This window comes from Artemia sp. Qi Xiang Cuo, chromosome 11 (assembly GCF_049724085.1).
Source record: "Artemia sp. Qi Xiang Cuo chromosome 11, ASM4972408v1, whole genome shotgun sequence".
Taxonomy (NCBI): Eukaryota; Metazoa; Arthropoda; class Branchiopoda; order Anostraca; family Artemiidae; genus Artemia; species Artemia sp. Qi Xiang Cuo.
Genome location: NC_142804.1, coordinates 36976570 through 36994069, shown reverse-complemented (window position 1 = coordinate 36994069; position 17500 = coordinate 36976570). Strand labels below are relative to the sequence as shown.

Sequence of the window (17500 nt, the reverse complement as noted above, 5' to 3'; positions counted from 1 at the left end):
CATTCATTTTGCTCACACTTTCCTCAAGGATGCTCAAATCATCAGCATAATCTAAGTCCAGGAGACTTTTTCCTCCCATTTGATTCCGTGGTTTCCTATTGCCTTTCCTGTTCTCCTTAAGCTAAAGTCCATCAAAACAATCCATTTAAAGGGGGATAGAACACAACCCTGCTTAACTCCTGAGCATAGGCAGCGCGCTAGCGCTGCCTAAGTAAAGAACGATGTGGGCACAATGTGTTTTTTTTCTTCTTCAGTCAGGCACTTCGTATCGAAGGAGTTGTCGTAGAAACTTCGAAAAGGGCTTATTCGATTGGAAATTGAGAGTTCTAGTGCCCTTTTTAATAGTCGAAAGTGATTGGAGGACAACTAGCTCCCCCACGCCAATCATTCCCCCAAACACATCCAATTAAAATTTTGAGATAACCATTTTGCTCAGCGTAGCTGATTTCCAGATAGAAAACATATTTTTGAGGAGGATACCCCCCACAACCCTTAGGGCAAGGGTTTTATGTTATGCCTTGGGGGCATATAAGGTTTTATAGAAGGCGTTGTCGTAGAAACTTCAGAATAGGCTCATTCGATTGGAAATTCGAAGGGCTAGTACCCTTTTTAATAGTCAAAAGTGATTGGAGGGCAACTAGCCCACCCACCCACGCCCATCATTCCTCCAAACACATTCAATCAAAATGTTGAGATAGGCATTTTGTTCAGCGTAGTTGATTTCCTGATAGAAAATATGTTTTTGAGGAGGACACTCCCCCACTACCCTCAGAGCAAGGGTTTTAAGTTATGCCCTGGGGGCATATAAGGTTTTTATAGAAGGCGTTGTTTTAGAAACTTCAAAAAAGACTCATTCGATTGGAAATTGAAAGGGCTAGTGCCCTTTTTAATAGTCGAAAGTGATTGGAGGGCAACTAGCCCCCCCCCCACGCCCATCAGTACCCCAAACACATCCAATCAAAATTTTGAGATAGCCCTTTTGTACAGCGTAGTTGATTTCCTGATAGAAAATATGTTTTTGAGGAGGACACTCCCCCACTACCCTCTGGGCAAGGGTTTTAAGTTATGCCCTGAGGGCATATATGAACGATGTTGGCACAATGCCCTATTTATTTTTTTTTCCTTTAGAATTGGGCACTTCACATGGAAGGAGTCGTCGTAAAAACTTCAAAATGGGGCTCATTCAATTGAAAATTGAGAGTTCTAGTGCCGTTTTTAATATTCGAAAGTGATTGGAGGGCAACTAGCCCCCCCCCACGCCCATCATTTCCCCAAACACGTCCAATCAAAATTTTGAGATAGCCATTTTGTTCAGCGTAGTTGATTTCCACATAGAAAATATGTTTTTTGAGGAGGACACTCCCCCACAGCTCTCAGGGCAAGGGTTTTAAGTTATGCCCCGGGGGCCTATAAGGTTTTTAAAGAAGGCGTTGTCGTCGAAACTTCAAAAAAATCTCATTCGATTGGAAATTCAAGGTGCTAGTGCCCTTTTTAATAGTCGAAAGTGATTGGAGGGTAACTAGCCCCCCCCCACGCCCATTATTCCCCCAAACACATCCAATAAAAATTTTGAGATAGCCATTTTGTTCAGCATAGTTGATTTCCAGGAAGAAAATATATTTTTGAGGAGGACACTCCCCCACAACCCTCAGGGCAAGGATGATAAGTTATACCCTGGGGTCATATAAGGTTTTTATTGTAATCTTAGTCGTAGAAACTTGAAAAAGGGCTCTTTCGATTTGATATTCAAAGTGATAGTACCCTTTTTAATATTCGAAAGTGATTTGAAGGCAACTAACCCCCCTCTCACGCCCACCTTTTCCCCAAACACATCAAATAAAATTTTTTAGATAGACATTTTATTCAACGTAGTTGAAAGTTCTGGAAATTAAGTCTTTAAGGATGACAGCCCCTCCCCCCACAGCCCTCAGGGCAACGGTTGTAGGTAATGCCCTTGGGCATATAAAGTTTTTATTGAAAGCGTTGTCGTAAAAACTTCAAAAGGGCTCATTCAATTGAAAATTGAAAGGGCTATTGTGTTTTTTAATAGTTGAGGATGATTTGTGAGTAAAGTGTACTCTCTTTTCACTGCCCATTTCTTCGAGTGTCTTTACTCGAGATTTTTAAACATCAATTTTGTTCAACAGAGACATGAGGTTTGAAAAATGGGTCTTTGGGGAAAATAGACCCCTCATTGCCGTTGGCGACATGTTGGTAAGTTACATCCTGGGGGCATATAAGGCTGTCATAGAAAGCTGTTGTATAAATCATAGGCAGCACGATTGCGCTGCCTAAGTAAAGAACGGGGACACTCGAGAACGAGACAAGAAACGGGGACTAAGTAAAGAGGAAGACACTCCCCCACAACCCTCAGGACAAGGGCTTCATTCCCCCATTTCTGAGGGCAGGGGAGGGGGGAGGTCAATTTTGGAGGGAAAACAAAAAATACTCAGAATCGAAAATAAACGGGAGCTGCATCACTGGAAAGGCTCAGAGGCCCTTCGTTCCCACATTTCTGTGGGCAGGGGAGGGGGTGGGGGAGTCAATTTCAGAGGGAAAACCAAAAATACTCAGAATCGAAAATAAACGGGATCAGTCTCATGGGCAAGGCTCAGAGGTCCTTTTCCTCCATTTCTGAGGGGCAGGAGAGGGAGGGGGTCAATTTTGGAGGGAAACCCAAAAATACTCAGAATCGAAAATAAACGGGGATCTGCCTCAAGGGGAAGGCTCAGAGGCCCTTCGTTCCCCCATTTCTGGAAAACAAAAAATACTCAGAATCGAAAATAAATGGGATCTACCTCAAGGGGAAAGCCTGGGATGATATTTGAAAGTCTATGAATTTGTCTTTGTTGGTCTGAATGTCTAAATTGCCTGTCTTTTCTCTGTTAACATGTCTGATTCTGTTTGTTTTTATGTCCAAGTTGGTGTTTGCAAGTCCAAGTTGGGTTTTCAGACCTATTTTTTTTAGATTTTAGTGCGTGTTTGGGTCCCGGGGCTTATGATTTGAGAAGCTGACTCTAGTGTTTCGTGATTTGACATGACTGAAATCGTGAATTAGAATAGCCAATTATCTGTTAGTGTTTTCAGACCTAGATTCTTATATTTACGTGAGGATTAGGGTCCTAGGATTTATTATTTTAGAAGTTAAATTTAGAATTTTGTATTTGACGTGCCTGAAATCATGAATTAGAATATTTAATTGGCTGTTTGGCGATTTTCAGACCTAGGATTTTTTAGGTTTTCGTGTGTGTTTGACTCCTGGAGTGTATTATTTGAGAAGTTAACTTTAGGATTTTGTGGTATTACGTGCCTGAAAACATGAATTAGAATAGTTAATTAGCTGTTTGGGTTTTCAGACCTAGTTTTTTAGATTTTCGTGTGCGTTAGGTTCCTGGGATTTATTATTTGAGAAGTTAACTTTAGTATTTCATGGTTTGACTTGCCTGAAATCATGAATTAGAATATTTATTTGGCCATTTGTATATTTTCAGACCCAGGTTTTTTTTTAGGGTTTCTTGTATTTTTGATTCCTGGGTTTTAGTTTTTGAGAAGGTCTCTTTAGTATTTTGTGGTTTTACGTGACTGAAATAATGAATATTAAAAGTCAATTATCTGTTTAGGGTTTTAACACCTAGTTTTTTTAGATTTTCTTGGGTGTTTGTTTCCTGGGAGTTTATTATTTGAGAAGTTAACTTTAATATTTCGTGGTTTGACGTGCCTGAAATCATGAATTAGAATAGTTAATTAACTGTTTGGGTTTTCAGACCTACGTTTTTTAGATTTTCGTGGGCATATCTGATTAAATAATTTTGGTCGTTTGATTAATTTAATTTATTTTTTAATGCAGTAGTTTTTCAGTAAGGACATTCGATATCCTAAAAGTGTTTAATTCAAACTTTTACCTTGACCATCGATGTTGTTAGCAGACTTTCAAAAGGATCATTTATGAATGCTGGCGTATCTGATGAAATAATTTAGATCGTATGATCAATTTAATTTATTTTTTAATGCAGCGATTTCACCTCTTGGATATACAATACAGATACTTCATTCAAGAAATTATGAAAAAATCGCAAGTAAGTAACAAACTCTTTATTGTTTTCACCTCTTGGATATACAATGCGGATATTTCATTCAATAAATTATGAAAAAATTGTAAGCAAGTACCAAACTCTTTCCTGAAGTCACATCTTGGATACACAATGCAGAAACTTCATTTAAGAAACTACGAAAAAATTGTAAATAAGTAAGTAACAAATTCTTTCTTGAAGTCACCTCTTGGATACACAATGCAGAAATTTCATTAAAGAAATTATGAAAAAATTGTAAGTAAGTAGCAATTTCTTTCTTGAATTCACCTGCTGGATAAACAAAGACATTTCGTTCAAGAAATTATGAAAATATTTGTAAGTAAGTAACAAACTCTTTCTTGAAGTCACCTCTTGGATACACAATGCAGAAATTTCATTTAAGAAATTATGAAAAAATTGTAAGCAAGTAACAAACTCTTTCCTGAAGTCACCTCTTGGATACACAATGCAGAAACTTCATTTAAGAAACTATGAAAAAAATTGTAAGTAAGTAAGTAACAAATTCTTTCTTGAAGTCACTTCTTGGATACACAATACAGAAATTTCATTAAGGAAACTATGAAAAAATTGTAAGTAAGTAGCAAATTCTTTCTTGAATTCACCTGCTGGATAAACAAAAAGATATTTCGTTCCAAAAATTATGAAAAAATTCAAAGTAAGTAACAAACTCTTTATTGTTTTTACGACTTAGATATACGATGTAGAAATGTAATTCAAGAAATTATTAAAAAATTCTCAGTAAGTAACAATTTCTTTCTTGAAGTCAACTCTTCGATACACAATACGGACATTTCATTCAAGAAATTATGAAAATATTTGTAAGTAAGTAACACACTCTTTATTGATTTCACCTCTTGGATATACAGTACAGATACTTCATTCAATAAATTATGAAAAAATCGCAACTAAGTAACAAACTTTATTGTTTTCACCTCTTGGATATACAATGCGGATATTTCATTCAATAAATTATAAAAAAATTGTAAGCAAGTAACAAACTCTTTCCTGAAGTCACCTCTCGGATACACAATGCAGAAACTTCATTTAAGAAACTATGAAAAAATTGTAAGTAAGTAAGTAACAAATTCTTTCTTGAAGTCTCCTCTTGGATACACAATACAGAAATTTCATAAAAGAAATTATGAAAAAATTGTAAGTAAGTAGCAAATTCTTTCTTGAATTCACCTGCTGGATAAACAAAAAGACATTTCGTTCAAGAAATTATGACAAAATTCTAAGTAAGTAACAAACTTGTTATTGTTTTCACGACTTAGATACACGATGTAGAAATTTAATTCAAGAAATTATGAAAAAATTCTCAGTAAGTAACAATTTATTTCTTGAAGTCAACTCTTGGATACACATCACGGAAATTTCATTCAAGAAATTATGAACATATTTGTAAGTAAGAAACACTCTTTATTGATTTCACCTCTTGGATATACAGTACAGATACTTCATTCAATAAATTACGAAAAAATCGCAAGTAAGTAACAAACTCTTTATTGTTTTCACCTCTTGGATATACAATACGGAAATTTCATTCAATAAATTATGAAAATTTGTAAGCATGTGACAAACTCTTTAAAGTCACCTCTTGGATACACAATACAAAAATTTTATAAAAGAAATTAGGAAAAAAATTGTAAGTAAGTAGCAAATTCTTTCTTGAATTCACCTGCTGGATAAACAAAAAGACATTTCGTTCAAGAAATTATGACAAAAGTCTAAGTAAGTAACAACCTCTTTATTGTTTTCACGCCTTAGATACACGATGTAGAAATTTAATTCAAGAAATTATGAAAAAATTCTCAGTAAGTAACAATTTCTTTCTTGAAGTCAACTCTTGGATACACAATACGGAAATTTCATTCAAGAAATTATGAAAATATTTGTAAGTAAGTAACAAACTCTTTATTGATTTCACCTCTTGGATATACAGTACAGATACTTCATTCAATAAATTATGAAAAAATCGCCAGTAAGTAACAAACTGTTTATTGTTTTCCCCTCTTGGATATACAATACGGAAATTTCATTCAATAAATTATGAAAATTTGTAAGCAAGTAACAAACTCTTTCCTGAAGTCACCTCTTGGATACACAATGCAGAAACTTCATTTAAGAAAGTATGAAAAAATTGTAAGTAAGTAATTAAGTAACAAATTCTTTCTTGAATTCACCTCTTGGATAAACAAAAAAAGTCATTTCATTCAAGAAATTATGACAAAATTCTAAATAAGAAACAAACCCTTTCTTGAATTCGCCATTGGGTTGCACAATACAGAAATTTAATTCAGGAAACTATGAAAAACATTGCAAACAAACTCTTTCTCGAACTCGCTTCCTGGACAGACAATACAGCAATTTCACTCAAGAAATTATGAAAAAATTGTAAGTAAATAGCAAACTGTTTCTTGAATTCTCCTCCAGGATGCACAATACAGATATTTCATTCAAGAAATTATAAAAAAATAGTAAGTAAGTAACAAACTCTTTCTTGAATACACCTATTGGATACCCAATACGGAAATTTCATTCAAGAAATTATGAGAAAATTCTACGTAAGTAACAATCTCTTTCTTGAAGTCCCCTCTTGGATACGCAATACGATACGGAAATTTCATTCAAGAAATTATGAGAAAATTCCAGGTAAGTAACAATCTCTTTCTTGAAGTCCCCTCCTTGATACACAATACGGATGTTTTATTCAAGAAATTATTAAATAAGGAAATTAAGTAATAAACTCTATTGATTTCACGTCTTGGATAAAAAAAAGACATTTCAGTCAAGAAATTATGACAAAATTCTAAGTAAGTAAAAAAAACTCATTGTGGAATTCGCTGTTTGCATGCACAATACAGAAATTTCATTCTATGGGACCTCTACACGTGATTAAACACGTTTTGAAACTACATGCTATTTGCTTGCCTTTCGTTGGTACCTTTCTAAACGAGCGGGGATTCCCCACTGGTTCCTACACATTACAAAAAAGTGAGCAGTACGAAAACTCCACGTTTTCAACCAGACTGGTTTTTAGACAACACCCATTTTTTTTGTGGCCAATCAGAGACAGCGGAGATTTCTTAATATACGATAACTTGATTGGTGATTGGTTACACACCGCAACGACGCATACATAGCGAGAGAGACATGCAAAGTCGACATAGCTTTTTTTCAGTTTTTAAGGTTAATTTAGACGATGTTACGTGCGCGCACGTAACCTCGTCTAAATTAACCTAAAAAATGAAATAAAGCTATGTCGACTTTGCATGTCTCTCTCACTATGTATGCGCCGTTGCGGTGTGTAACCAATCACCAATCAAGTTATCGTATATTGAGCAATCTCCGCTGTCTCTGATTGACCCCTAAAAAAAGGGTGTTGTCTAAAAAACCAGTCCGGTTGAAAACGTGGAGTTTTCGTACTGCTCACTTTTTTGCAATGTGTAGGAACCAGTGGGGAATCCCCGCTCGTTTGGAAAGTTACCAAGGAAAGGCAAGCTAATAGCATGTAGTTTCAAAACGTGTTTAATCACGTCTAGAGGTCCCATAGAATGAAATTTATGTATTGTGCATGCAAACAGCAAATTCAAGAAGGAGTGTTGTTTACTTAATTAGAATTTTGTTATAATTTCTTGATTGAAATGTCTTTTTTTGTATCCAATAGGTGAAATTAGTAAAGAGTTTGTTACTTACTTTCCTTTTTTTTATAATTTCTTGAACAAAATATCAGCATTGTTTATAGAGGAGGGGACTTCAAGAAAGAGATTGTTACTTACCTGGAATTTTCTCATAATTTCTTGAATGAAATTTCCGTATCGTATTGCGTATCTAAGAGGGGACTTCAAGAAAGAGATTGTTACTTACTTAGAATTTTCCCATAATTTCTTGAATGAAATTTCCGTATTGGGTACCCAAGAGGTGTATTCAAGAAAGAGTTTGTTACTTACTTAAATTTTTTTTTATAATTTCTTGAATGAAATATCTGTATTGTGCATCCAGGAGGAGAATTCAAGAAACAGTTTGCTACTTACTTACAATTTTTTCATAATTTCTTGAGTGAAATTGCTGTATTGTCTGTCCAGGAAGCGAGTTCGAGAAAGAGTTTGTTTGCAATATTTTTCATAGTTTCCTGAATTAAATTTCTGTATTGTGCAGCCCAATGACGAATTCAAGAAAGGGTTTGTTACTTATTTAGAATTTTGTCATAGTTTCTTGAATGAAATGACTTTTTTTTGTTTATCCAAGAGGCGAATTCAAGAAAGAATTTGTTACTTACTTACGTACTTACAATTTTTTCATACTTTCTTAAATGAAAATTCTGCATTGTGTATCCAAGAGGTGACTTCAGGAAAGAGTTTGTTACTTGCTTATAAATTTTCATAATTTATTGAATGAAATTTCAGTATTGCATATCCAAGAAGTGAAAACAATACATAGTTTGTTACTTACTTATGATTTTTTAATAATTTATTGAATGAAGTATCTGTACTGTATATCCAAGAGGTGAAATCAATAAAGATTTTGTTACTTACTTACAAATATTTTCATAATTTCTTGAATGAAATTTCCATATTGTGTATCCAAGAGTTGACTTCAAGAAAGAAATTGTCACTTACTGAGAATTTTTTCATAGTTTCTTGAACTAAATTTGTACATCGTGTATCTAAGTCGTGAAAACAATAAAGAGTTTGTTACTTACTTCGAATTTTGTCATAATTTCTTGAACGAAATGTCTTTTTGTTTATCCAGCAGGTGAATTCAAGAAAGAATTTGCTACTTACTTACAATTTTTTTCATAATTTCTTTTATGAAATTTCTGTATTGTGTATCCAAGAGGTGACTTCAAGAAGAGAATTTATTGTTACTTGACTTAAATTTTTTTCATAATTTATTGAATGAAATTTCCATATTGTGTATCCAAGAGTTGACTTCAAGAAAGAAATTGTTACTTACTGATAATTTTTTCATATTTTCTTGAATTAAATTTCTACAATGTGTATCTAACTCGTGAAATCAATAAAGAGTTTGTTATTTACTTAGAATTTTTTCAAAATTTCTTGTGCGAAATGTCTATCTGTATATCCAACAGGTGAACTCAGGAAAGAATTTACTACTTAAATACAATTTTTTCATAGTTTCTTTAATAAAATTTCTGTATTGTGTATCCAAGAAATTACTTCAAGAAAGAATTTGTTACTTACTTACTTACAATTTTTTTATAGTTTCTTAAATGAAGTTTCTGCATTGTGTATCCAAGATGTGACCTCAGGAAAGAGTTTGTTACTTGCTTACAATTTTTTCATAATTTCTTAAATGAAATGTCTGAATTGTGTATCCAAGAGGTAACTTCAAGAAAGAGTTTGTTACTTACTTACAAATATTTTCATAATTTCTTGAACGAAATGTCTTTTTGTTTATCCAGCATGTGAATTCAAGAAAGAAATTGCTACTTACTTACAAGTTTTTCATAATTTCTTTAATGAAATTTCTGCATTGTGTATCCAAGAGGTGACTTCAAGAAAGAATTTGTTACTTACTTATTTACAATTTTTTCATAGTTTCTTAAATGAAGTTTCTGCATTGTGTATCCAAGATGTGAATTCAGGAAAGAGTTTGTTACTTGCTTAAAATTTTGTCATAATTTATTGAATGAAATATCCGCATTGTATATCCAAGAGGTGAAAACAATAAAGAGTTTGTTACTTACTTGCGATTTTTTCATAATTTCTTGAATGAAGTATCTGTACTGTATATCCAAGAGGTGAAATCACTGCATTAAAAAATAGATAAAATTGATCATACGATCTAAATTATTTCATCAGATACGCCAGCATTCATAAATGATCCTTTTGAAATTCTGCTAACAACATCGATGGTCAAGGTAAAAGTTTGAATTAAACACTTTTAGGATATCGAATGTCCTTACTGAAAAACTAGTGCATTAAAAAATAAATTAAATTGATCATACGACCTAAATTATTTAATCAGATATGCCCACGAAAATCTAAAAAACGTAGGTCTGAAAACCCAAACAGTTAGTTAACTATTCTAATTCATGATTTCAGGCACGTCAAACCCCGAAATACTAAAGTTAACTTCTCAAATAATAAATCCCAGGAGTCAAACATACACGAAAACCTAAAAAAAACCTAGGTCTGAAAATCCCCAAACAGCCAATTAAATATTCTAATTCATGATTTCAGCCAAGTCAAACCATGAAATACTAAAGTTAGCTTCTCAAATAATAAATACTAGGAAACAAACACCCACGAAAATCTAAAAAACTAGGTCTGAAAACCCAAACAGCTAATTAACTATTCTAGTTTATGATTTCAGGCACGTAAAACCACAAAATACTAAAGTTAACTTCTCAAATAATAAACTCCAGGAGTCAAACACACACAAAAACCTAAAAAAAAAACCAAGGTCTGAAAATCCCCAAACAGCCAATTAAATATACTAATTCATGATTTCAGGCAAGTCAAACTATGAAATACTAAAGTTAACTTCTAAAATAATAAATCCCAGGAACCTAATGCCCACGAAAATCTAAAAAACTAGGTCTGAAAACCCAAACAGCTAATTAACTATTCTAACTCATGATTTCAGGCACGTAAAACCACAAAATACTAAAGTTAACTTCTCAAATAATAACCACCCAGGAGTCAAACACACACGAAAATCTAAAAAACTAGGTCTGAAAATTCCCAAACAGCCAATTAAATATTCTAATTCATGATTTCAGGTCAGTCAAACTATGAAATACTAAAGTTAACTTCTCAAATAATAAATCCCAGGAACCTAACACCCACGAAAATCTAAAAAACTAGGTCTGAAAGCCCAAACAGCTAATTAACTATTCTAATTCATGATTTCAGGCACGTCAAATCCCGAAATACTAAAGTTAACTTCTCAAATAATAAACCCCGGGAATCAAACACGCACGAAAGTCTAAAGAAAACCGTAGGTATGAAAACCCAACTTGGACTTGCAAACACCAACCCGGACGTGCAAAACAAAAAGAATCAGACATGTAAACAGAGAAAGACAGGCACTTTAGACATTCAAACCAACAAAGACAAATTCTTCGACTTGCAAACATCAGCCCAGGCCTTCCCCTTGAGGTAGATCCTGTTTATTTTCGATTCTGAGTATTTTTGGTTTTCCCTCTAAAATTGACTCCCCCTCCACTGCCCCTCAGATATGGGGGAACGAAGGGCCTCTGAGCCGTCCCCTGAAGGCAGTTCACTTATATTTTTCGATTCTGAGTATTTTTGTTTTTCTATCAAAAATTGACCTCCCCCCTCCCCTGCCCTCAGAAATGGGGTAACGAAGGGTCTCCGAGCCTTCCCCTTGAGGTCGACCCCGTTTATTTTCGATTCTGAGTATTTTTGGTTTTCCCTCCAAAATTGACTCCCCCTCCCCCCTGCCCTCAGAAATTGAGGAAGGAGGGCCCTCTGAGCCTTCCCCTTGAGGCAGATCCCGTTTATTTTCGATTCTGAGTATTTTTGTTTTAACCTCCAAAATTGACTCCCCCTCCCCCCAGCCCTCAGAAATGGAGGAACGAAGGGCCTCTGAGCCTTCCCCTTGAGGCAGATCCTGTTTTTTTTCGATTCTGAGAATTTTTTCTTTTCACTCCAAAATTGACCCTCCCCCTCCTCCTCCCCTGCCCTCAGAAATTGTGGAACGAATGGCCTCTGAGCCTTGCCCATGAGGAAGATCCCTTTTATTTTCGATTCTGAGCATTTTTGGTTTTCCCTCCAAAATTTACCCTTCCCCCCCCTCCCCTGCCCTCAGAAATGGGGGAACGAAAGGGCCTCTGAGCCTTGCCCTTGAGGCAGATCCCATTTATTTTCGATTCTGATTATTTTTGATTTTCCCTCCAAAAATTGACACATTGGATAGGTAAAGCTAGGTCAACTCAAAATGTTATGCTATCGTCGTTAGCCATTTTCATATACTGATGTTTCAAACTTATAACAAATTCCCTGAGTTAACAACCCCTTCAGGGTTACCTTAACTGTTAATCATTTTAATCCTTTTTTTTCTCCACCGTCATACAATCCAATCACTAATTAGAATCATTCACACTCCTATTATTCAAAACATTAATTAATATCGTTCATAGTGTCCAATTTGCGAATCCCTTTTTGCAAAAATGTCAAATACTCACTCTCTTTGAAAAACTAAACCAGACTATACCCACCAAACCAGACTATACCCACCAAACCAGATTATACCCACCAAACCAGCCTTGCTCTAGCAGGAAGGAACGTAAAGGCCCCAAGTCCATAGGTACATGCTCTGGAAAGGTGCCATGGAATGTAAAGGCCCAGAAACTTATAGTTGACAAAGAAACTTGTCTGCTTGGCCCAGAAACATGTCTGGTTGGCCCGGAAACGTGTCTGGTAGGTTTTGTATAATTCCATATTCAATTGACAACAATAGCAATAATCAGTCTGGTAATCTGCCATGGAAAGGTGTCAGGGAACGTAAAGGCCCCAAATAATACAGGAAGGAACATAAAGTCCCTAAAGTATAACCTTGATTACTACTGTTAGAGGATGACAACCACCCTAAGAGACCTTAGGGTAAGGGTTGTAATTTATATAAGGTGTTTATAGAAAGCGTTATCGTTTCCAAAAGGGCACATTCGATTGGAAATCAAAAGGCATAATGCTCTTTTTAATAGTCGAAAGTGATTGGAAGGCTTGACTTTTTTTAGTTAAAATTGATGTGGGTATAATATATTATTTTTTTGTTGTTGTTGTTGTTTAGACTAGGGCGCTTTTTAACAAAGGAATCGTCATAGGATGTTCGAAAAAAACCTATTTGATTGAAAATAAAAGAAGCTGATAACCTTTTTATTAGTCAAAAGTGATTGGAGAGTAACTAATCCCCCTTCAACTACCACCCACCCACCACCACCCTCCCAATTCGGCTCTTAAAAATAAACCAAATCAATATAGCGTAAGTGTATTCAAGCTATCAAAGAAAGTAAACAGATTTTTTTGCGAATGGTATCATGTTTTCCATTTCAGGTCAACTAGAGGAGGTATGAAACTAAATTAAACAGTACTATTTGTGTCTAGATTTTTAAAAAGGTGTATGTTATTTAAAATTGCTGAAAATTTTGCTCCAGCATACAAATAGCAGGCCAAACTATAAAGTCTTAAAAAACGAAAAGATTTAAAGTATTATTTTTCCAGCAGAAACTAACATAAGTTGGGCGCAAAACCCCTATGCCTTCCCAAGGCCAGTACAAAATTTGCACTTTACTGAAAAAAATATAAAAGTTTTTACTTTTATAACTTTAATAAGTCAAATAATTTTAATATTTTGATTACTAAATATTAGTATATGTATATTAAACTGACAATGCACATTCATTTGTATATTTTCAGTAAAACGCAAATTTTGTTCTGGCCTTGGGAAGGCATAGGGGTTTTGCGGCCAACTTATGTTAATTTCTGCTCGTTTCGAGTTTAACAGGGGTATTAATATTAATTTATGCTTGTTTTGAGCTTAATTTATTTAATTGAAACCGATTTGTGGTAGTTTCATGCTTGGTATATTATTTGACTTTAAGTTTGCTCATTTTTGGTTTAATGGAGTTCTTTACTTTTCTTTGAAAAACTTATTTCTTGGAAAAAGTTTTTTAAATTAATTTAATACAAAACCAGCTGTTAACCTCATTTCCTACCTTAACCGCAGCAGTGTTATTCTCGTACATAGCACTAATCACTTTAATGTATTTGTCTGGTAACAAAATTGCTATCTCAAAAATTGATTGTGTGTGTTTGGGGAAATGGTGGCCGTGCAAAGGATGTAAGTTGTCCTCCAATCATTTTTGACAATTAAAAAGGGCACAAACCCTTCTAATTTCCAATCGAATGAGCCCTTTTCGAAGTTTCTACGACAACTCCTTCGATATGAAGTGCCCTGGTCTAAAAGAAAAAATAAAAATAATACATTGTGCCAACATCGTTCTTAACTTTGGCAGCGCAATTGCGCTGCCTATGATATAAGTACCTGTTGTATGTTCTTTTGCTATGATTATTTATTTAATTTCTGTTGGTTTTGGGTTTCATTTATTCTTTAATAGTAATTTCCGGTCTTTTTGAATTTTAGTTATTTTAGGTTTCTATTTATTATGATCTTAATTTTAATATGGCCTTTAATTTTATTTAAAAAGCTTATTTTTCGGAATTTTTTTTTTAAATTAATTATTGGGAAAATAGGGCATGTTTGATCCTGGGTCTTCAATAATTGTTAGGGTGTTAAGGTGAAACTTTGAGGAAATGTTGAGATGGATACCAAACACAGTCAAAACACACTATGTGCTTGCTGGTTGTCAAAAGGGAATATCAGCATTATCTAAAGAACGACTGAGGGCATTAAGTTGAAACCTTCAAGGTGTGTTGAGGAAATGTTGAAGAGGGTTGGAGGGCAACCAGCCCTCCTCTCTGCCCTTTTTAGGCGCTCTTCTGATCAACACTGATCAAAATGCCGAAAATGTAATTTCGTTCAAGCCAGTCATAAGGTCTAGTAGCTATGCATCCAGGGATGCCATCCCCCCACAGCGCCAGGGCAAGGATTGTGAATTATGCAAATTTGTCCATTTTTTACATGCAGGATTTATGACTAGGGAAAGTGGAAACGTTCGATTTTGCGCGTATCCGAAAAGACTAAGGGCATTATAATGAAACTTTGGAGAATGTTGAGAGTTATGTTAAACTAAATCAAAAGGCACTATGTGCATCCATTTTATCAAAAAAGAGAATCTGCGATATCTTAAGAACGACAGAGGGTATTAAGTTGAAACTTTCAGGATATATTGAAGGATATGTCAAAAACTTATTGGAGGGGTGACAGTTCCCCTCCCATGCCTTCTTTTAATTACCCTCTATCCAAAACTTAAGTCTAAAGCTTATTGCGTTATTTGTGCTTCGCTCTAGACGACTTATGTTACAAATATTTTCTTTAATATTTACAACATTGAAGAAAAATTACAGCGACATACAATCTTGAAATGCTGAGTTTCAAGGAAACATTATCATTATATATTAAATATTCAGTCTTTGTTCATTAGTTCTTTCCAGATATCTTGGTTATTATAATGATTTATTTTTATAGTTCGTCTTTGGTTTGAAAAACCAAAGTGCACTATTCAAGATTCACATAGTTTTCAATAAAACGTAAATGACGCGATATGCTTTAGACTTTTACGGTTAGGGGAGGGGGAAGGGAACAGTCGCCAAACTCCTGTTTGTAGTAGTTTTTGTTCGTTTTAAGTTTAACTTGAATATTGGATTTTGTTTTTTTGTTTTAATATTTATTTATTCAACTATATGTTTACCTCTTAACTTTATGCATGCTATGATCGTTTATTTTAATTTCTGTTTGTTTTTGTTTTCATTTATTCTTTAATAGTAATTTCTGGTCTTTTTGACTTGGAATTATTATAGGAGTTTATTTTTGCTGGTATTAAGTTTAATAGGGCTCTTTACTTTTCTTTAAAAAATTTCTTTTTCGGAAGTTTTTTTTTAAATTAATTAAGAAAAAGACCTTGTGAATTACGTGCAATGCGCGATACCAATACCGAATTTTCACCCTATATACAAGTGTAACTCTGAAACGTATGCAGTAGGAAGGATGCGGGAGTCTCCGGGCTCAGGATCTGTGGAAGTCATAGTCTCCCAAGTTTTAAATACAATTTTTATGCTTTACCTTAAACTCCCACTCCTCCCGAAATAAATTCGTGCGTGCGTGTCTTAAATCCAATTGCTCGAGAATTGAAAAGCCTTTTCCCAGTTTGGTCTTCTGATCATTGTTAAGTTATGGTGCACTTCATGTTTAGTGGGATTTGCGATTGTTTGCTTTTATTTCTTCTTAAAAATCCAGGAACATTTTTCAGGTTTATCAGAAAAGATGCAAGGTGGTTTTGACTTTTTCTTCCATTTGCCGTCGGCGTCTAGTGTGTGTGGTCTCGGCGTCTTGGGGAGCCGTTGTTATAGGAACCGACTCCGACGTTACAACTTCACTATGCTAGATAAATCAGTGTTAATCAAGGCAGAGAGTGAGGAAGAAGAAGAAACTGTTGGAATATTTTGTTTAAAACATGGTATGTGATATGATAGAATGGCAGTTACTATGATCGACGCAACAAAGTGTAAGGATAGAAAGGAGTTGATGACTCCGAAGGTAGAAGATGTGAATTTATTGAGTAGAACTTCATGGGTTGATGCCCGTATTGCCTTGACTCAAATCAGAAAGGTAAGCATACTCACAGGCTTAATTCTGACAGCTTGACTTTGAACTAGAGGGTAGCCTAACTTTTGGTAAAACTCTTGATGAAGGGATTGTTGCTATTTCGGAAAGTAAAAGGGTAAATTTATCGTTATTCATATTATTGACTATGAATAAAGTAAACATACTACTCGATGCCTTTTTTATGCTCTTTCCAAATATAATAGCCTAATCATTTTGGTAAAGTTCTACGAAATCATATTATTGAGTTAGGAATAAAGTGAATACAATGTTCGATGCCTTTTTTTATGCTGATTACGAATATAATAAGCATTTCTATCGGAAATTAATTTCAGCCCCCCCCCCTCTATATAGGCTTAACCTAACCCTGAATTGGCCTATATAGGGAGGGGGCTGAAATTCATTTCCGATAGAAATGCTTATTATATTCATAATCAGCATACAAAAAAGGCATCAAATGGTGTATTCACTTTATTCCTAACTCAATAATATGATTTCGTAGAACTTTACCATCATTTTTGTCACACATAAATTTTACCCCCACCCCTATATAGGCTATAACAATTCAGGACATATATTTGCACATTCGGGGGGTGGGGGTAAAGTTTAAAATTACCTCTCATTTACATCAGAAATAAAATTTACCCCCTCCCCCCCCCCCCTAATGTACAAATATATACCCTGAATTAGTATATATAGGGGTAGAGGTAAAATTCATGTCCGACAAAAATGATTATTATATTGGAAAGAGCATAAAAAAGGCATCGAGTTGTATGTTTACTTTATTCATAAGTCAATAATATGAACAACAAAAAATTTACAAGGAGTTGATTTTGGTGAGACATGATGATAAAATGAAAGCAGCACCATTAGAGTCGTTATTTTATGCATTTTTAAAATATCGTGGTCGCTTTTCTGACAATGCACCCCACCCCCTTTGGGACCATTGGGACCAGATAGAACCTTAAATTATATGTTCCTTGTTATTGATTCTGGTACTTGTCTGTTATCCCGACCACTCAAATTCTTGATCTGAGGAAAACCGGTTTCTATGTCTGCATTTGGAGGTAATAAGCTTAGTCTCAGTGAGATAAACTACCATACATGTATATTTTAATTACATATTAATATTTAGA

The 17500-nt window shown here is 34.5% G+C and overlaps 1 protein-coding gene across 2 annotated transcripts in view; it reads left to right on the top strand.

Moving 5' to 3' along the window:
* The window catches only part of ptc (protein patched), a 137371-nt gene that overhangs the window by 22862 nt on the left and 97009 nt on the right, over positions 1 to 17500 (top strand). For both annotated transcript variants that reach the window (XM_089096750.1, XM_089096749.1), the window contains exon 2: positions 16012 to 16370. In XM_089096750.1, the coding sequence (XP_088952876.1) occupies positions 16236 to 16370 (135 nt within the window). In that variant the 5' untranslated portion in view covers positions 16012 to 16235. The remainder of the gene's footprint in view (positions 1 to 16011; positions 16371 to 17500) is intronic.